General features: G+C 37.4%; 1 protein-coding gene across 2 annotated transcripts in view; it reads right to left on the bottom strand.

Moving 5' to 3' along the window:
- Positions 1 to 22,426, bottom strand: part of Ano3 (anoctamin 3) — a 228,040-nt gene that overhangs the window by 102,374 nt on the left and 103,240 nt on the right. For both annotated transcript variants that reach the window (XM_057780213.1, XM_057780214.1), the window contains 3 exons: positions 13,906 to 14,064; positions 5,202 to 5,302; positions 2,696 to 2,740 (listed from right to left, as the gene is read on the bottom strand). In XM_057780213.1, the coding sequence (XP_057636196.1) occupies positions 2,696 to 2,740; positions 5,202 to 5,302; positions 13,906 to 14,064 (305 nt within the window). The remainder of the gene's footprint in view (positions 1 to 2,695; positions 2,741 to 5,201; positions 5,303 to 13,905; positions 14,065 to 22,426) is intronic.

The raw sequence follows: 22,426 nt of genomic DNA, 5'->3' as shown, positions 1-22,426 counted from the left end.
TATTCTCATTACAGTTTATAAAGTTTGAAAGGGTTAGATTCATCAAGTCTTTCCTAAAATGATATTACACTTCATTTTTTTCTGTATTTGTATTATTCTGACTAGTCTCTAGTGTTACTCACGGAGTACACTGCTATGCTGATGTTACAATGGTTTGCTTTCATCAATTGATACCTTTGCAAGGGATAGGAAAACAGCTATCAATATGAAGGTTTTGTCGTTGGACATTCCTTAAGTGGAAATTCATTTTCTCAATTTAAATAGGTGTCCAAGAGAAGTATAGCCAATAGAGCCACTGCTAATCTAGGTGGACTATGGTGCTATCAGGAGCCATGGTGTTATTCAGGCCCATGTTGGGACATGCTGTAGAGGGCCAGGTCTGAGTCTGTGACCCTACTATAGTCAGGGTCTGAGCTGACATGTGGCTCTAGTTGCAGCAGAGGGCCTGATGGTTACCTGGGGTCTGATCAGCAGCCTGGGACCATTTTGGTGCCAAAGGTCATGCTGCATCTGGGTCCACACAGACCTAAGTGGCACATATTGCTGTCCAATGCCATGGTGATATCCAAGCCAGAGCTACAGCTAGGGGCCATGTCTGGATATGTTGCTCTTCTGTAGCCAAGGTCTGTGTTGTTGTCTGTGATTTCCGTTTCCTCATGGGCCATGCAGATTTCCATGGTCTTGGCTGCTAACTCATGCCATGTTGGCTTCCACTGGGGCCATGTCAATCTGGGTGACCTTCACCACAGCCTGGGGTCATGGTGACATTCAGGTCCAGGCTGCTGCAGAGGGCTTGTCTGGATCTGTGGTCCTGCTGTATCCAAGGTCTGTGTTGAAGTTAATGACCTATGTTACTACCAAAGACCAGGTGAATGCCTGGGTTCTGGGCCCCAAACTGTGGTCTTTTTGGAGTCTGCGGACCATGCTTCAATCTGGGCATTACAGATCTGGGTGGCCTGTGCTCTGGCTTGGCACCATGGTGTCTTCTAGGTCACTGTCAAGGCCTGTGTCTGGGTGAGTGGTTCTAATGCAGCCAGGGTCTGTGTTGAAGTGGTCCATGGCCCATGTCGCCACAGAGGGTTGTGTGAGTGCCTGGGCTCATGTTAGCCACCTAAGTACATGTTGGTGGCTGAGGGCCATGCTGTAGCTAGGGACATGCAGAGCTGAGTGGCCTGTGTTGCTATGTGATGCTCTGGTGACCTCTGGGCCAGAGCTGCAGCTCAGGGCCATGACTGGGTTCATGGCCCAATTGCAGTAAGGGTCTATGTTGATGTCTGAGGTTCCTGTTGGTATTGAAGGCCACGTGGATGCCCGAGATCTGGGGCAAACTTGGTGTCTGAGAGTCATGCAGCTGCTGGGCTGTGCAGATCTGAGTGGCCTGCATTGACACCTGGTGCAATGACATCCAGACCTCAGCTGCTGCCAAGCACCATGTCTGGATCCATAGTCCTACCAAAGATGGGGTCTGTTGAACTTCAAGGCCCATGTTCCACCAAAGGTTACATGGAAGCCCTGGGTTGGAGCCACAATTGGTGGCCTTGTTGGTGTCCAAGTTTGAGCTGAATAACCTGTGCTTCCACCCAGTTAGGATGTTGTCCAGGTGTAAGCTGCTGCCAAGGGTGATGTCTGTGTCCATGATCCTGTTGCAGCTGGGGTCTGTGCTGATGTGTGTGGCCCTGTTACCACCAGGAGGGGGTCATAGGAATGATGAGTAATAAAATCAGATGTTCATGATGATCTGGTCCTGTTCTTTGCTGGCCCCGACCATCTCTGGACACGGCAACAGGAGAGCTGGCCCTGACTCTCAAATGAAAACTGGAGCCCCACACTCAGGAAAAATGGCCCCACCATTCACCATGGACAAGAGAGAACTGACCCTGCCACCATTCACCATGGACAAGACAGATCTGACCTTGAAGGCATGGGCTTAGGGGAGCTAGATCCTTCCCTTACCTGAGAGGGGTGGCTCCAGTGTCTTGGACTGATCAACTCAACTACCCCACAAGCCCACAGCCAGACCTGGGGTTGGCCCAGCATTCATTCCATCTACCTCATCTAGGCCTTGCTGGAGCTCATGAAGGGACTGGTGCTGTGAAATGCTGCCAAAGGAGTTCCAGGACTTGGGACAACCATGATATATCTGAGAGGGGATTTGGTGAGGATTCATTGATGATAGTGTACCAGAAACCAGAGGCCTTAAACCAGACCAATATCTCCTTGCAAGTATTTTGAATATTTGCAAGTAAAGTTGCTTGGACAAAAGGGTGAACTGTGTCACACAGAGGCTTGCAATGTCACTTGTATAAATGAAGAAGTATTAGAGTGGTGGAAAAAATGGAGGACTGAAAGGTTTCTTTGTTTTGTTTTGGTTGTTCTTTTCTTTTTTTTTCTGTTTGCTTGTTTGTTTACTTGTTTTGTTTTGGATTGGGTTTTTAAAAATTTTCTTTTAGGAAGAATGCTGCAGATGTGAAGGGAGAATATTGAGGGACTGGGAGGTGAGTGGAATTAGTATGCATATAGTGAAATTGCCAAGGATTCAATAAAGACATTATGTTAAATTAAAAAAATACTCTTTCAAGAAATAAACATAATTTTCTTCCTAACTTTTATAATTCAAGACATGGATAATCTAATGTGTTCTTTTTGTTGTTATAAATGATAAATTGGTAATAAAAATTGTAAATCATTCACTAACCTGCTCATTGATTTGTTCTTCTGATCAGTGTAGTAACATTTTTTTCTGAAAAAAAGTAAAATCATCTAAAAAAAATACAGTTGAACCAGAAAGTGACAGTATTCAACAGCAATGTTAAGTGTATCGACACACCATTTTCATATACTTAGAAAATTAAGGCATTTAAAATTAAATCATTACAATATAATGTGAAGACTAATAAATATATATGCCTTTAATTTTGGAATAATGATGATTTAACAAAAATATATAAGAAATATAACAAAGTATAACAAAACACGTTACAATGCATAGGTTATTTTAGATACATTGTTTTTAATTATTTGAAACTCTGTCTTTTGTAACTCAGTACTTATTAACTGGATTATATCTTTACATGCTATATAAAGTCATCTTTTAAACACATTTGCAATTGTCCTAATTTGGTTGTCTGTTGTTGTGAAAAAACACTGAGTAAATAGGAATATAGGAAGAGAAGGTTTGTTTAATCTTAAAGTTCCTTGTAATATTTCATCACTGAGGAAAAATGGGGCAAGAACACAAGGCAGAAAACCACAGATATGAATAAGTAGAAGCCAAGGGAGCACAAACAAAAGCATGTGGGAGAAAGAAACTTTGCTTTTGCCTGTTTGCCTTCACCTCCCCAGTGGTAAATTCATCTGTGCTGTTAATACTGTTGCTCCTGCTGCCATCCTCCACAGACATCAGAACCCAGCTTCTGCAGGCTGCCAATGTGGAGTGAATACCAGTAGTTCTCTAGGAATCTTCCAGGCTTAAAGCACCAGCTTGGGACTGCTGAGATCCCGTGTCTTGTGGATTGACCGTCTGCCAGGTCTTCAATGTGTGACAGTCATTGTTGGACCTGCCTAGACTGTATCATGGAAGCCAACCGAGTAAATATCCGTTATATAACTTCAGCAGCTGGGTTTGTTTTTTCTAACGTGAAACATACACCATAGTCTTTGGAAATATTTAAAATGTTCTTGCCATATTCCAACACTAAATTCAGATATAATATTTCAAGACTTGCTTCGTCTAACTAAATTTGCATTTCAAATATCTTCCTTCATTTTTTCAAGCATAGACAAAAGTTTAAAAGGCATGCATATATTAGTAATGATTTGAAATTTGCAGGCTATTGTTTCTCCTTTTCAGTTTTAAATAGATTTACACTTATTTATTTATAGCTGTGTGTGCAAGCCTGTAGGTGCTAGGTAGCACCCATATGGAGGTCAGAAGGAAGGCCTTTTTTCCATCATGTGGGTACTAGAGGTCGAAATCAGATCCAGTGCCCTTATCTGCTGAGGCATCTTGATGATCCAAATTGTAGCTTTTCTTTGTGGAATGTTAATGTCTTACAAGTAAATACTTTCATGGATAGTTTAGAATGAATAATTCATTCAAAATAAAAATATTTTTCTTAAAAAGGCTTGCTAATTAAGATGCCAATGGTGATTTTATGCAGTAGTCTGTCTATAGTCTAAAGGAGTACTTTAATATAAAGTACTGTATGGATATACAAAGTTATAAAAATGGCATATTATTTGAATCTAACTTTAAGAGATCCTTATGTACATTTAAAATCATTTCTAGATAACTTAAATTCCTAATGGAAATTTTACGTAAATAATGTTTAACTGTTTATTCCTGCATAATAGCTGAGGCTGCATCTTTTGAGACTTGAGATGTTTCAGATGCCTGAAGACACCTGCATCAGCATCTGTTCTTTATCTTGAAGGAGCTTGAGGTTTGATACAAGCGTTTCCAATATGTTACAGGAAATAGTCATGATATTTTTTAACTGAGCTCAGTGTTCACTTGTGCTTACTAGGGTAATTTACTTACAATCTCTTTTTTCCTGAACCTTTCTTTTACTCCTTGTTAGCATCTAATGGGATCTGTTTAACTGGACATTTATGGAAACAATCTTATTGTCAACTGAGTTAACACTCGGTGTATAGAGTGTGCACTATAAAAGCTACAGTGTGACATGATGAGGACCTGGTACATTCTACATCAAATAGCAGATGCTCAAGCTAGGCCAACATATTTCTTTGCCCTATAGAAGGACTGAAAATCCTAGCAAGAAGGTGATCTATTCTTATCACTTACTGATTGATATTGAGGCCAGAGCTCAGAAACTTTCCTGGATGACCTGGTCTGAAAAACAAACCCTGCTAGCCATTATCAGAGTTATATTACACTCACATGAAATAAGAATGAGGATTGATCTTGGGAGTTACTTCAAGTTGAAATCTGAAAATAATTATGTTACCTTATCTCTAGGCAAGTCTATCTTGAAATGATATTATATGTCCAGGGAATCAGAAAGCTTATCACAATAGTCAAGCAATTTAGGGGTAAAACTGTCTAATATAGCTTAAAATTTAAAAGAGAAATAATTTTTTTTTCTGAATAAAGGACCACATTTACTGCTGTTAGGTGTTCCAAAAGACAGAGTCATCCTAATAACAATGGGAGAAAATGAAATAACATATAAAAGTACCTGAAGGGAACCCTGATGTTCAACCTCTCTGCATACTTGCACAGTGTGTCCCATGGAATATGAATTTTAATAAACATGATATCGGGGTTTGCAATAGCTGGCTGGAAAGGAATTAGCAGAGAGGCACCATCATTTACAATCAGAACTGCTGACATTCTACCGTCATTTTTTCTCAAAGAAAGAAGCATTTCTGTCTGTTGTTATGCAAGGATCATTCTTACTTATATAAAGGGAAATTATATTGTCAAAAATTCATGATAAAAAGTATTTAAATATTCATGCCATTAAGAAATGTAAATGTAGACACCCCATAAACTTCCTAAATACGAAAGTGTCTATAAGTTGCTTGTAGGGAAATGCCTTCAAGTGAAATTTAAAGTTGGTTTGAAAGCTGATGGACATCCATAAAAATGTTCTTAATCACAAACTAGTCTTTTGGTAACACAGAGTCAGAATTCCCACACAGAACATGATAGCTCGGCTAGAAGGAAACACGTGACCCATGAATAGGCATTGCACTTATCTCTGCCTGCATAAAAGAACTTTGTTTTCACTTCTCCTCATCAAATCAACACTAAACTTCTGTCTTCGCACCCCTCTATGTATTCTCCCAGTCCCAGCCATTTGAAAGGATAAATTTGAAGTCTTCTTGACGGCAGATCCTCAATAAAGTCTTCCCTTTCCCAAAAACGTGATGTCATAGTTGTTACCAAGTACAAGGACTAGTGAGTCCTTGCTCAGTTACTGTGTATAGGAAATAGATATCGCTACCCATTTATTAATTTTCTTATATTAAACATTATTAAAAATCTCTATTCCCCGTTCAGAGAAGTTATAAGACGAGTAAGAGTTCCAAGGTATTCTTCATGTCATACAATCAAGACCCTCACTGTCACCCAGAGAGAGCATAAAACACTGAAAGTCATCCTGAGTCTTTACCCAATTAATCCACTTATTTTATTGCCACATTTATTTTGAAGAAATTTTCTAATCTTCTAACTATTTTCTGGGTACAGTGATTTTATTATAAGGAAAATGAAGATGCCCTCGACACGATGGCCTGTTAGATTTATGAGCTTACTGACGGGATGGCATTGTGAAAATCGCCCCAGGACAAACAACAAAAGAGTCTCTCATGCCAGCATAATTTCTGAAGCAGCTTTTCTGCCAAGAATGTTTGTGGCTATTGAAAGGTAAATATTCTGAAATTTGTAGCTGACTGTGCCAGAGGTGGACATAGCATGCTACGCTTCTATAGGTCTGTACATTCAGTCCTGCACTAAACATATTACCTATTCTTGGGAAGATGGCCATAGTTTTTAACTTAGTTTTTGAGAATTTCATGCATTTATAAAGTTTACAACAGTCCTTTCCCCATCCAACTCCTTTGTCACCCCTGCATTTCAAATTCAAGACCCTTTCTTTTTTATAAATATTATCATTTTATACACACAAACACACACGTGAATCTATTAGTGTTGCAAACTATATACAATTGTTACAAGCACTACTTATTCATTCAAATGAGTACTTAAGCATGTTTCGAATTCCTATAGATATCTGTTATTGATCAAGGTAAAAGAGAAGGTTATCATTTTGACATTTTCAGGCTCTTGATAATGTCTCTTTCAGACTTAATAGATAGGTTTCTGTGTAGGCATGAGAGCAATAACAAAAACTTTTGCAGCTAGAACTCCCATAGAACTAATGAGGGCAGGCTTAGCATGTTCCAGATCTGTATTTGAACCTCAGCACTATGAAGCAAAATAAAAATAAATAAGTAAATACAAATTTAAAACAGAGAACTTAAGCCTTCCACTTAAAGGATTCCTACCCAGAACAAGGGGAAGACACATTTCATATTCTATTATACATTTTGTCCTTATCTATATGAAGTTATTCTCAAGTGTTAATAAACTTGAGTTTAGTTTAGACTTTAAGGTTTTTGCTATTCTAATTTTATCAGCCGGTCTTTCCCTTGCAGAGCACAACTTACATTCCTTCCATCTTGACTACCCCTTTGGCATGATGTTTAGGTCCCAGATACTCAGCAACATAGTCCATCTGTACCCTATGCTATCTCTACAACATTTGGATAATAAGTTGGCCCTCTGAGTCTCATTTTTTTTTGCCCAAAGAGAAATGAGAGGCCCTTGTCTCTGAGTTGGAGGAGGGAAGTTATTGACTGACTGTGTGAAGCATTTGCTCCTGACCAGGTGTGGCTGTCAGGTGACAGTATTTATCTCATATCAGATGTTTAAAACAAAGGTGAACTGCAAAGCATCCCCAGGATCCGTCTTTCCTTTTGCTCCTCTGTAAGTAGCTACCTGGTTTCTCTGTGATGGAGCTTGTATCTTAATTTTGAACATCTTTGTTTCTAGAATTTGTGGTAATATAAGCATAAAGTCAGGAACAACTCAAGACTGGTAAACAAATTCAAAATTAAAAGCAAAAATAAAACAGAATAAAACAAACAAAAATCAAAATTCACACCAAGGCAACTTATGTACAGAGACTTGAATCAAAATATATGTTAAATAGATAAATATTTTTCTCTGGTAAAGTATATTGACTATATAAACTCTAAAACCAAAATTGTATTTGTATAAATGTTAGTTTGAGGAAGAGATTTACCTTTGTCAGGAACAACTCACAATTTGTAAGCAAATTCAAAATTAAAAGCAAAAAAAAAAAAAAAACAGAAATAAAAAACAAACAAAAATCAAAATTCACACCAAGGCAACTGATGTATAGAGATTTGAATCAAAATATATGTTAAATAGATAAATATTTTTCTCTGGTAATATATATATAATATAAACTCTAAAAACAAAATGTATTTGTATAAATGTTAGTTGAGGAAGAGATTTAAACATGGCTCCATCAATAAACAGTATACCACTGCTGTCTTAATTTACACCATTTCCATCACACTCATTGTCCAACTCTAATGGCAATTTCCTCTTTTCTATAGTGTCCCTGCTGTGCGCTACAAGAGAAGCCAAATGGCATGTATGTTCATGCATCTAATTCTGTATCAGATTCACTGACGATGCACTGAAAAAATGCATCGTTTTATGTACTGCTACTGTTATCTTCGTTATTTTGTTATTATTATGCTCAATTATTTTCAGATAGGATCTTACTATGTCACCTGGATCTGTTTGGGATTAGTTGGGTAGACCCAGCTGACCTTTAAATCACGATGCTTCTGTCACAGCTTCCTGAGAGCTGAGACTGCAAATGTGTTGCACCATGCCTGGTTAGCTAAGTTATTTTGAGCCTATATTTTGTCTAACTTACACCTGAACAAGAGAGAAGGAAAACAGGAAATGGCAGAGTCTCGTTTTCTGCAGTGGGGCACTGTGTCAAGATCCAAAATAGCACTGAGAACAGCTTGCCTCGTGCAGATTCCTAATTTATTGCTGTCAAGCTCTTGATGTGAAATAATCTAATCACCTAAAACAAAGGGCTGCTTTGGAAGGAGGGGTTTTGCATGGCAGTGACTACCATCTCTGGGTAAAATGCCAGGCTAAGCGCACACAGCGAAAATGTATCTCATTTTCATGCCTTAGCTGTAAATGTATATACATAATGAAAGATTGTTTTTCACCAGGATGAATCAATGTTGTTTCTTACTTCTCAACTTAATTTCTCTTTTGTTTTGCCACCACTTGACAACACAAAAGACAACTGGCTTCCTTCTCTGCTGGTGGCAGGTCAGGTGATGCTATTGGTGACAGGATGGTGCTGTCAGAAGGAGAAATCACCTTCCTCTTTAGAAGCTAGAACTGCCAATCTGGATCTATTCTGCTCACCTCAACTGAGAGCAGGCCTCTCAGAGGAACAAAACGCCCACAACCTTCACACTTCTCATTTTTACTTAATTATTCCACCCAAAATTCCCAAGAGGAAGAGCATTTACTCCCAGGTGAAGAGGAGACTTAGAAATTCTGTTTTCACAAAGTTATTTTGTATGATTTGGATATAGAACAAAGAAAGAGTATTGAGTCCTCAAGGCATTTTCTACAACTGGGAACAACGTTTATTGCTTGTATGAACTGGATTATGAGACAAACCTCACAGTGGCAAATCACCTTCCTGTCCACAAAGACGTCCCTTACATACTCAGCATCTCTAGATGACACTTTCCTCTAGAACCTGTTCACACTGGCACACAGTTTAACGACTATTTGAGATCTCTCTGCCAGACTCAGTGTTTAGCTCTGGTGCATATTTTATTGATAAAACATAGGCAGATTTTCTAACCACCATATTTTAGCTAGCAAATCCATGACTTTCAATATTTTTACAAAACTGCTTATCCTTTCATCAAAACAAGCCCTAAATATTTTCAACTCAATATTTATCAAGAAAAATCGCATCCAACGTCCATCACATTTAATAGGAGAAACTGTAAAAGCTAATCAATGTTTTAAATGTTCATAATACTGAAAAAAATTTAATGAGTGAGTGCTGGTCACGAAATTGACATCCCTGAGCACTCAGGGCATGTGAGAGCTCTACCACTGTTCTGAATTACTAACCTCAAAACACTGAATTTGATATTTGAGAGAGCTTTGAGTATTTTCCTACCAATGGGATTTTAATCATCATGGGATTTTATTTCAAAATATACTAAGGTTACATTTTATCTTCTCAGCCTCTTGCTTAGCAGGAGAATGCAGGGTGCTGATTTTGTAATAGTAGTGATGTAGACAGAGCTCTTAGAATCTCTGCTCTTCACTGTACTTGCCCATTATAATCCCCGGGCATGTGAACATGCAATATGACACTCCTCAACTAGATTATTATGTTACAGCCACATTTGATATCATAATGAAGTCTATTATGTGTTTTTAATATTTACTAACAACTAAAGACTCCCCTCTCTATATTCTGTCTCCTTGCATCTTCACATCACTTTGTTCCCCACCCTGGTTTTTCTTCTCTCTTGGAAACACAACCAGAGTTTCTTAGTGTTGTCCAGATCAAATTTAATGAGGCATTTTCAGAGGGGGAATTATAAAAACACCCACCTCAGCTTTAACACTAGTAATATGAAATCTGGAGGAATGGGTTTCCCCAAACATTTTCCACCATTCTCATAATCAACAACAAAACATTTATTTTAATAGGGAAATGCTAGAGAGGAAAGAGGAAATAATACTAATGGTGTAATGGCTACAGTGTGCAGAGGTAGCAGGATCAATGATATAGGTGATTTGATTCACCTACTGACCCAAATTTCCTAGCTCTTTAGTGTGTATTAAATCAGAAAAAAAGTGAAGGTTAGTTGAGAAAATCATAATTATGCAACCTAGAATGGAACATCCTCCATCCAGGAATATCAGGAATCAGAGGGCTCGAACTTGCTGCGTGCCAATGTAAACAACCAGAGACTGCAAGAATAGCGAAACATCCCTTTCAGTATGGAACATAACCATCTTTTTTACTGCATCATGGAATTTTTCTTTGTAGTAATTCAGAGGAATAAGGAAGAAGATTCAACCACATCTGAACTTTGGCCAAGAAGACCCAATAGAACAGAGAGAAGCAGTGATCTTATCTGTTAGGATACCCGGTGTATGTCTGGTCTCTGCATAGGCAAGTATCACTCAGTGAACACAGTTGTTTGGGCTTCTATAAATAATGGGTTCCATAGAAGCTTGTTTGGTGTTTGTAAGATTACTTAGTGAATAAAGAGATGATGTTAGGAAGGATGCTCTGACTTGTGTGAAGTAAAAATCCCAATGAAATTAAGTGAATAAAAGCACTCTATAGGAGTCTTTTTTCAAAAAATACATTTTTATATATTTATTAACCAGGGGTAGAGATATTCTGAGTTAACAGTTCCAGGTAATTTAAGAAGAATATTGGATGAAAAGTTAAAATCAGAATTTTGCTGTCCCTGTTCTGTGTCGTTTGGCAGTGCATAAATTTCTCCTCACTATGAACTCAGCGTGTTTTTGCTGTTTTGTGCATATTAAAAAATTTTAACACATACAAATAAATTCAGTTATTTATAGATACATCGGATAATAGTTTAGCACTCCCTAATATGCATTACACAAAAATTTAATTCTAAGACATGGTTTTGGGAATGAAATATGAAAGGGATGGGATCAGAGGGTACCAGAACAGTATCTCTGAGTCCCAATCAACACTTTGCTAAATCTTATTAGAAAATTATCCCTACTGCTTGTACTGGGTTTTTGGAACCCATTCTCTTTGGATGAATACCTTGTTCAGTAAGATATAGTAGGGAGAACCTTGGGCTTTCCCCAACGCCATATGCCTTACCCTCTCTGAGAAGTGGATGGTGGGGAAGATGGAGGCAAGGGTGGAATCGGAGGAGGGGAGGGAGTGGAAACTGGGATTGGTATGTAAAATGAAAAAAGATAGTTTGTTTTATTTTTTAAAAAGTAAAATAAAATAAAAAATATTCCCTCCTTCCTCTCCTCATTGACTCCCAGAGCTCAGCCCAGTTCTTGACTATGGATCTTTGCATCCGCTCCCATCAGTTACTGAATGAAGACTCTATGAAGGACTATTGCTATGTCCCAATTTTTAAAATAGGGTTGTTTATTTTCTTAACATTTAGCTTTTTTGTAGTTCTATGTATATTCTAGATACTAACCCTCTGCAACTGATGAATGTATAATGAAAATGTCGTATATTTACACATTGAAATATTGTTAAACTGTTAAGAAAAATATAATTTTGAAATTCACAAAAAGAAAATTACCTCAGTATTTTGCTTTTACCTTAGCATTTTAAAAATCAACTTAAAACACAACAGTTACAAGTTAACTGTTAAGATATTGAAATTTTAGCCAGCTAAAAAATGGCTGACTAAACTTGTATGTTTTGATAATCTGCAGAGTCAAGGAGCTAAAACCATAGGAGATTCAATAGTAATTTGCTTATGTGCATAAAACATGCTGAGAGACAGCCAGCAGGAAACCAGCTATTAAAAAATTCTGAAAAGGAAAAGACATTTGTCTGGGTAGCAATGTGAACATTGGCCTTGATATCCATTTTCTTGGCTTTTCATTTGTTTGTTTGTTTATTTAATAATAAGGGTTTGTCTTTCTCTAATGTGATAAAATGTGATTCAGGGAAGAACCCCCAATTATTTATTTAATACCAAGTGCTCAGCTCCAAGATCATATCCATATACATATAATGAAAATGATTGAATTCCAGTTTCCACTCCCTCCCCTCCTCTCATTCCACCCTTCCCCCCACCCTTGCCCTCATCCACTTCTCAGAGAGGGTAAGGCACATTGCTTTGGGAAAGCCCAAGGCTCTCCCTACTATATCTAGGCTGAACAAGGTATTCATCCAAAGAGAGTGGGTTCCAAAAACCCAGTACAATCAGTAGGGATAATTTTCTAATAAGATTTAGCAACGTGTTGCTTGGAACTCAGAGATACTTATCCCATCCCTTTCATTTTTTCATCCCCTAAACCATGTTTTAGAATTAAATTTTTGAGTAATGCATGTTAGGGAGTACTAAACTATTATCCAATGTATCTGTAAATTGTATTATTAGGTTGAATTTATATATTTAGCTGTGTGTGTTTGTGTGTGTGTGTGTTTGTGTGTGTGTGTGTGTATGCCAGAGTGTATAATAACAGTTAAAGAGAAAGAGGCCATGGATGTGACACAGTGCAAGGGACGAATGGGAGGGACTGGAGGGAGGAAAGAGAAGAGGTGATACGATGTGATATATTATAATTTCATAAAATATTAAAAAGAGAGTAGTGGTGCAATTCTACTTTGGAATAACAACTTAGCCTATTTATACTGCTGTCTCTGATAACTGTTTTCATAGATTTTGGGAATATAGCTCAACCACTGTGTTTTTAATACTATTTTAAAATCTAGCAGTATTTTTCATGGGCCCATTTCAAAATTGGTTAGTTTTAGCTAGAGAGCTGCCTCAGTGATTAAGAAAGGTTACTGTTCTTTCATAGGACTATTTCAGTTCCCAGCACCAATGCTGTGTGGTTTACAACTGCCTGTAATTCCAGGTCCAAGGAACCCAACAAACACCTCCAACCTCCAACAACACCTGCACTCATGTGTGCATACCCAGTCACTAGTACTCATAATAAAATTCATTAAAATAGATGTTTAAAAAACAAAATGAACCATAGGCTAAATAAAATAGCAAAAGTGACAATTTTAACATCATAGAACTATGAAAAGTATATATTTCCTTTTTTCTATGTTCTTTTTCATAGACCTTGATCCTTTTGTTGTTTTACCAGAGGGAAAGGAATATATAGTTCTTTTAAAAGACTCATAAAAGTATAAAAGAAAGAGGATGATTGAGGCCAGTGCCCATACTTCTCACAATCAAACTTGCGTTTCAGCAGCTTGGCAAAAACCTCCAACACTTTTCGCTTTCCTAACATAGGATTTTCTAGGTTACATGGACATAATCATTACATATTTGGTTTTCAAAACTGCAAAAGTTGCCATATTTTTTGAAAAAATATTTTATATGTACGGAAAAACAGGATAAAAGTAAATACATATTTAAATGGGACAGTACATATCTATTTATTTTACATTTGGTAAAATGAGTATATTTTCTTAAGTTCCGTGGCATGGACCATATATGCTAAAGTATGACTGATAGTATCTATACCAGAATATTAGTCAAAAAAACTGATAATGAAAAAGCCTGTACCTCCTTCTCCAACATCAAGCCTTCTGCTCGCAGGTTCTTTTCAAATGTGTTCCTTTTGTCATATTGTATGTTTGTCTTCCGATAAACCAGGATGTAATCAATTCGTTTTTTGCCATCTTTAAATAAGAGTCCACTGGAAGCTATGTAATTCATGTCATTCTGGAAAAGATTGGTTAACAGTGTAAGTCAGATAATCATGCATGCTAGTTATAGGCATTAACAAATTAATACCAGAAAATAATGTGTGTGCTTTAGATGCCTACTGAAAACTATAGAAAGAAAATTGAAGCAAGTCCGCAATCTACAATGGAAGACCGGCTTGCATGCCCATAATTAGGTTTATAATTTGATGGCCGATCCTTGAGTTGGTGTATGTTTTATCCCATAAGTCTCTGTAAAAATACCCGCTAGCATATCTTCCATACTGAGCAGACCATGTCCAAATATAATTTTTTTCATACTTTATCTTGTTCATTCACAACTTACATTCCAAAGTTAAAGACATCAAGACTTAAGGAAATTAAACCAATAATATACCATGTATTATTTAAGACATACACAAATCTCTGCTTTTCTAAACCACTGTTCAGTAATGCTGAGACCATGCAATAATTCTTGAATTGCAAGCATCGGGAAATGTTTACTCTTAGGATATGACTGCAAAGTGATGGAAATAGTTCACCCATTACAACTCATAGCTAGCTCATCAAGACCCGTTAAAGATGCTGAGGAGGTGGTTCAGTTTGTAAAAATGCTTGCTGAGCAAGCCTCGGGAACTGAGTATGGATTGTCATAATCCATATAAAAGTCAGTCACAGAAATGAATACCTCAGTGATCCCAACATGCCCCAGTGTGGAAATGGGAGGAAGAGACTGGAGAGTCTTCTGACTATCTAAGGCCAGATAGCTTGGCTAATGAAGCAGCAAAAACAGTCTCTTTCAAACAAGGCGATGCTCTATAACACACGTGTACAGTCAGTCCCTAAACCTATCCACAAAGCAGTTTGAAGGATCTCACATTGCTGTTGCCAATATTAGAAGTTATTTTCATAAAATGGGAGATATTCAGCTAGATATTTTCCTTGCAAGATTCATCTTAAAATATCTTAATCACCCTGAGGTCCATCATCTTAGATTGTGCAGCCGGAGGCTATGTGGATGTCCATAGTCTCTGTTGCTTCCAGAGGTCATGTTGATGTTCCTGATCTGTGCCTGGGCTGTGTTGATATCCTTGGACCCTGCTGCAGCCAGAAGCCATGATGAGGTCCATGATTCATGTTGAGGCTCATCTTCTGTGGGATAGCTAGAGGCCATTTGGATGTATGTAGTCCCTGTAGCCATGGGAAACCTGGTGAAATTCCATGATTTTTGCTGTCACTCATTGTTATGGGCAGGGAAGCTTCCATTGCAGTAATAGCAATGACTCCAGATTCATAGTTGAGAAAGAGAGGCATTGAAGACATTTACAAGCCCACGCCCAGAAACAAACAAACAAAAACAACAAAACAAAACAAAAAACCCAAATACAGTCTAGATAGGAAGCCATTGAAGAAAGCAAGGGAAACTTCCCATGAATCTCTAAGGATGTCCCCAGCTAAGGCTCCTAGCAATTGGATAGGTAAACTGAATTGGCCATTTCCTCTAATCAGATTAGTGACTACCCCAATTGTCATCAGAGACCTTTCCAGCAATAGCTGATGGAAAGAGATGCAGACACCCATAGCCAAGCACTGGGCTGAACTTGGGGAATCCTATAAAAGAGAGGGAGGAAGGATTGTATGAGCCAGGGGGTCAACATCATCACAAGGGAACCCACAGAAACAAGTAGCCTGGGCCAAGAGCTCACAGAGTCTGAACCAACAGCCAGGAGCCTGCATGAGATCGATGTAGGCCCTCTACATATGTGAGACAGTTGTGTTGCTTGGTCTGCTTATGGGACTCACAGCAGTGGGAGCAGGGTCTGTCTGTAATGCTTTGCCTGGATTCTGAGAACTTATTCTTCATACTGGGTTGCCTTTCCCAGCCTTAATTCAAGGGGAGGCGTTTAGTCCTACCTGATCTAGCTATTTCAAGCTTTATTGACACTCATGGGAGGTCTGCCTGTTTCTGAACAGAAACAGAGGAGGAATGGATTGGGATAGGAGGGCTGAGGGGAGGTAGGAGAAGGGACTTGGAGGACAGCAGGGAGGATAGACTGTGGTTGGGATGTAAAACAACGGAATAAATTTAATAAAAATTGTAATAAAGATGTTGAAGTGTAGCTCTTCACAGTAGATGGCTTCTGGTGTGTGTGTGTGTGTGTGTGTGTGTGTGTGTGTGTTGGGGAAGGGTTGCGGGAGGGAGACTCAGTTATCCTTAAGAGGTTGGCTACTGGGAGTTTGACCAGTGAATGTATGGACAACACAAATTGTCCTTGGTGGTTTTTTTTGTTTGTTTGTTTGTTTTTTTTTGTTTTTTTTTTTTTGTCTGTTCGGGGAAAACACAATGATGGGAGTGTAGACCTGGGAGGAATGGAAAGATATGTGATTGGGGTGCATTGTGTGAAATTCCCAAATAATCAATAAAATATTATGTTGCTAAAAATAGCTTAGCTAACATCCTTTAATGTTTCTAAAATGCCTCTCCAACATTCCCTGTCTTAAAATACACTAAGAATATATAGGTTGTACAATCTTTTTTATTATTTAGAACAATTTGAATTTAAATACATTTTGATCATATTCTGTCTCTCCCCTAAGTTCTTCCAGATCCTCTCCCAATCCCTACCCACCCAAATTTAAGTTTTCTCAAAAACAAAATAAAAAAACCTTCAATAAGAGAACACAACACCCTGAAAACAAAAAACAAAAAATAAACCATACCCTTCAACAAAACAAGAAACAAAACCTCCATCAAACTGTAACGAAATAAAAGTACACAAAGAGTGTGGTGTCTGATTATGCATTAGTCAGCTAATCTTGAACAGGAGGCTGTCTTGGAATATTTGATATACTATGTGTCACTCTATTAAGGAAAGCCGATCCTTTATCACCCAGCAGGCTAAGTGACAGTTCTGCTGTTAACACTCTAGTGGCTAGGTTTTCATATGTTTGTTTGTTCATTCATTCATTTATACAAATATTTTATCTGTTCATTTTAAAAATGTATAACAAAATAAAACAGAATAAGATTTAACAAAAGGTATCACCTCAAAGTTAGACAAAAAAAAATTACTCAAATGACACTAGATTTACTGATGAAGACATTTCCTGATGTCTTTCATAAGGACTCCATACCATTCTAATGCCCAATATCATAAAGAAGAGCAAGGCCTTGAACCCAGGTGTGCATTTTTAGCTAATGTCAACTGTGTCTGCTTGTTAATATTTCCTACATAGGCATTTGAGATGCAGACAAACTGCATAACATATTGGGGGGCCAACACCATTTTAGATGAAGGCATGTTGAACTATCATGTAAAGCCTGATTAGGACACATGTGTACCTCCAGGTCATAGAATTGAGTGTCTGATGATGTTAGGGAGTGGTGTCCATGGAGAGAAAAAGCAAGAAGTCATTTAGGTGAAGGAACCAAAAGGAACTGGATAAGAATGTCACCCTGCAACAACAGGTTATGTTTCTCAGGATGCATGATACACTTTGCTATTCAAATAGAGCAGTCTACTGTATGAATTCATCTCCTAGCAACCCCCGAGCTCAAGGACTAGAATATGTGGTACATAGATTTTTTTAACGAGTAGAAAATTAGGAATATTTCAAGAAATATTTTATTAAGTAGCTTAACAGGACTATGGTGGTCACTTTTAATGTCAGCTTGCAATAAATTAGCTTCACCTATGCTATTCAGAGAGCATTAATTGAGGAATTTTTCTGATATCTTTAATTGATGTGGAATGAGCTACCCAAAATGTGGGTGGTACTTTCTTGGGGCAGTCCAGTAAAATGAAGGCCGTAGCAGAAAGGAGAGCCTCTGCTTGTTGCTTGCTTACCCTTCCCCCTTGCTCTGGCTACTGATTCCTTTGCTGACTTTAGAATTAGTGTTTTCAGGCCTCCTCCATCCTCATCTGAGAGTGTTTCTTTTGTAATCCCCAGGTTTTTTGCACCAGGTTGATACTGAAGAAGCCTTGTGGTCTGAGCAACTATCAGGTTCTCAGCTTCTCATTGTAGCACAGATGGTGGTGCTGCTTCAAAGTAAGCTAATTTAATAACTTTATGTATCATGGATGAATATATAAATATTCCATGAATTCCATGAATATATATATATATATATATATATATATATATATATATATATATATTCATTCTGTCTTTTGTGTTCCTAATCCTACCTGATACAGAGACTAGGTTATTAACACTAGCAGATACAACAAGGTTTTACATCATAGAGACAATAATAGCTATCACCTGTTAAACATTTACTTTGAAGCACACCTTTTACTAAGTGCTTTCAAAATTGTTTAATTTAATCCCATGTAGCCTTTTAGGTGCATCATATTATGAATACACCGAAGCTTAACTGATTCCCAGATGTCATAGAAAAGAAAGCAGTTAATCCAGAAGGGCATCCACTTACCATCTTATCTGGGGTTCTAGCGACTATGTGTAAACAGAATTTGTCTTCTCTTTCTCATCATTTATACCATTTCCCACCTCACTATGGCAACTGTGATAACTTTTTAATTAGATTATTGTAACAGTCTGGCTTGCCTACTTTGTGTCCCTCTTTTCCACACCTAATCAGAGGGGTGAGATACCGAGTGGTAGTTAGCACCGTGGATGAAGTCAGGTGATTTCTTTCTCTCTTGTTCTCCAGAGGTTATCTAGGGTGTTCCTTACTCTCAATCACTGTTTCTCTAATATTCTTTTCCTTAGCACTTGATAGCTTCTATCATTGTACTGAATTATTTGTGTTTTTACCAGCAGTTTTATGCTTATATAATTGGAATTTTATAAACATAAATGTTCTAATTTGTTATTCTTTCTTTGATAAAACAGATACCAAAGGTAACTTGGGGAGGAAGAATTTATTTGGCATACAGGTTACAGTTTGTTTAGGAGGAGAAGCTATGTGAGGGAGTGATATAAAAGCTTAAAGTAGTGACTGTGAAGAAACACTGCTGATTGCCCTTTCCTCTGCTTCTGCTCAGCTACCTTCCTTACACCCCCCAAACCACCCACCTAGGTGTGTCAATGTCCACAGTGACTGAGGTCTTCCTCTATCAATCAGCAGTCAAAAACCTATCCCACAAGCATACCTGTAGGCCAATTTGATACAGACAATTCCTCACAGTGGGTTTTCAAACCCCCTTTCTTTTCTATTTTGTTCAATGAGTAGTCCAAATAAATAACTTTTAACAAGACAGACGGTAGGATCCAATGAACATTTGTAGAACGAAGAAAGAAAAGGGAGAAGGCATACAAGGTGTGAAAGGAATGAGAGGGAAGACCCATTTGTGGCCAAGTAGCATTAACAAAAAAACTTGAGGGACAAGAGAAACTGGTGTGTTCACTTATTATCTTCTTCCCTCTAATAGAGGATCAGTGATATGAATCCACAGTGAACTTTCACACCAGCTTCATGGCACTTCAGTGTTAACAGCTTGCCTGATACTTTGCACCCAAGCCTCAGTGGGCTCTGCATTTTAATTTTTCTTAGTTTACAGCCTCCTTCTTCAATTTAGAAAAAAAACCACACACACAGCAGTTGATATTTGCAATACTAGCAGCATATTATGTGAAGAAGACATTCGGAAAGCCCTATGAAACAAGAGACTGATTGCTGCAGTTACTAACACAAAGCAGGAAGCTTTCAAAGGGACTTAATGTTGTTTTGATAACAGCATGGATGAAAATAGAACTTAGGTTATTACAGATATCTATTTCCCCATTTTTAAGTAAGTGGGTGCTAAAGTCACCCAAAGAAATCCTGCCTTATTAGAAAATTGATATCTTATTGATAAGAAGTGACCTTAAATAGTATACCCACATGTCATCTCTGAGTAAACCATGCCTGAAATTGCATTAACAAGTGCTACAATTCATTATCCAATCATTCTGTCAAATCTAAATAAGAAATAATGAATTTTTCCAGTTTCCCTACATACAATACACCATCAATATCAAGATACAAGAAAAAGCAAGGCAACATCTGGATATCTTTTCTAAATCATGTGAAATGAATTAAATATAGACTCAATATAATTAGATGGTAAAGAGCATAGCATTTTATTTGAACTATGACAGTCATTAACTGAATTATAAACTAATCTATGCCTTGATCTTTTGCCTACATGAAGAACTGAAAGAAAATTTATTGTTCGTATTATTAAATATAGGTGCAAAAGTTAAACTTCAGGTATTTTGTTTGTTTGTTTTTTGAGACAAAGTTTATGCATGTTGCCCTAGCTGTCCTGAAAATCACTGTGTAGACCAGACTGATCTCTTGAATGCTGTTATTAAAGGCATGTGCCACAGTGCCTGGCATCAAGTACATTTTATAAATAGTATTTGACAAAATATGAAATCAAATAATAATGATTTAGATTATTCAAGTATTTTTCAGTCAGTGTGGGATATGTTCAATTTATTTTCAAGATTTTTATATTTATTACTTCTAGGATATGGAATAAAATTAGCTTTTACTGAGAAGCACGTAATTTATCAAGTGTCTATTTTTGGTTGGTTTTAATTGTCACCTTGACACAACCTAGAATCACCTGGTTGTAATGGGAACCTCAAATAAAGAATTATTTCAGTCAAATTGGCCTGTGCCCCTGTCTATGAGGAAATGTCTTGGCTGATAATGAATGTGAAAGGGCCCAGTCCAATGCGGGCAGCACCATTGCTAGGTAGGTAGGCCTGTGCTGTGTAAGAATGTTAGCCAAGCATGAGCCAGGGAACAGGGCATGAAGCAGCAAATGTTATGGTTTGTTCTTCAGTTCCTATTTGAGTTTAAACCCTACCTTCCCTCATCAATGAATTACAACCTGGAAGTGTAAGCCAAGAAAAAAAAATCCTAGGTAGTTTTTGGTCATGGCATTTATTATAGTTCTTGAAAGGTTACTAGACATCCACTAATTTCCAACTATTTTGAAAACGATCATGCATTTGAAAGACATGGAGCTCAGAAACATTCAGAAAAGCTGATCTTAAAGTATATGTCAAGAATAGGTGACTTATGATTTGTATGCATGGAGAATGAAACCTGGTGTAGGAGGTCCTTCTATCTATGTTTTGCTTTTATTGGTTAAAAAATAAAGAAACTGCTTTGAGCCTATGGAAGAGCAGGTCAGAACATAGCCAGGTGGGAAAAACTAATCTGAATGCTGGGAATAAAAGGAGGCAGAATCAGAAGCCATGTAGTCCTGCCAGAGAAAGATGCAGGATGGAACTTTTTTCTGGTAGGCCACAGCAACGTGGTAATACACAGATTAATAGAGATGAGTTAAATTAAGATGTAATAGTTAGCCAGAAATACGCTTAAGCTATTGGCCAAACAGTATTGCAAATAATAGGGTTACTGAGTTATTATTTCAGGGCTGAGTAGCAGGGAACAAACAAGAAGCCTCCTACAAAAAAACAAAACAAAAAATCTTTACCAATAGTGGAGATTTTTCAAAAGGCATTTTAAAAATAACATAATGACAGTAACTGCTTTATATATGTATATATACATTTGTATGCAAAGAGTAGGATATTTTAAAAATAGATACATCCATGAAAAAATACCTGCCTGGGCTTTCACTGCCCCACAACCCACATATAGCATCAAACAAATAGCAAGAAAGATAGAGAAGTCCTTAGCTACAATCCAATATCACGTTCACCAGACTGATCCAAATGTTACAAGATCCATTAAGAAACCTTTCTAGTTCTCTCTCTCTTTCTCTCTCTCACACACACAGACACACAGACACACACTCCTTCCTTCTTATATTTATTCTGTTTTCAGTAATATTTTATGTTATGTTGTAAACATTTACTTTTATTTTTAGTTTCCCCTTTTGTATTTATATAATTTTATTATATTTATCTACCTTTGACAGGCAGTCTGTTTTCTCTCATATGCTAAATCTAGTTTTAAAACAAAGTAAAAATATAGAGATGAAAGCAAATTGGGGACTTCTTAGGAAAAGGAAGGGATGGCAAAAGACATAGAGGGATAAAAACTTGTAATGATGGTGAACATGACCAAAGTATATGATACACATATAAGAAATAATCATATGATGTTTATATGTTAACGAAATACTGCCAACAGCATATAGAGGAATGATTACAGAAACTGAATAACAGGGTACAGTCAGAAAGAAGCTGTCTAATGGGGCCCAGGAGCCAGTAAGGGCTTCATTATCATGCTAAATTTAATAAATTTAGTGAAGATTATAACATAATATTAGATTATGTCATTAGTCTGTACTGATTTCTGATTATCAGCTGGCCACACTTCTGAGTTAGTATAATTCAATATGATACAATGGTTGAGGTATTTAAATCTGTATTCAAACTATTTGGGCTCC

This window comes from Chionomys nivalis, chromosome 9 (genome assembly GCF_950005125.1).
Source record: "Chionomys nivalis chromosome 9, mChiNiv1.1, whole genome shotgun sequence".
In the NCBI taxonomy this organism is placed as follows: domain Eukaryota; kingdom Metazoa; phylum Chordata; class Mammalia; order Rodentia; family Cricetidae; genus Chionomys; species Chionomys nivalis.
The sequence above is the reverse complement of the archived record's forward strand: the minus strand, read 5'-3'. Positions and strand labels throughout refer to the sequence as shown.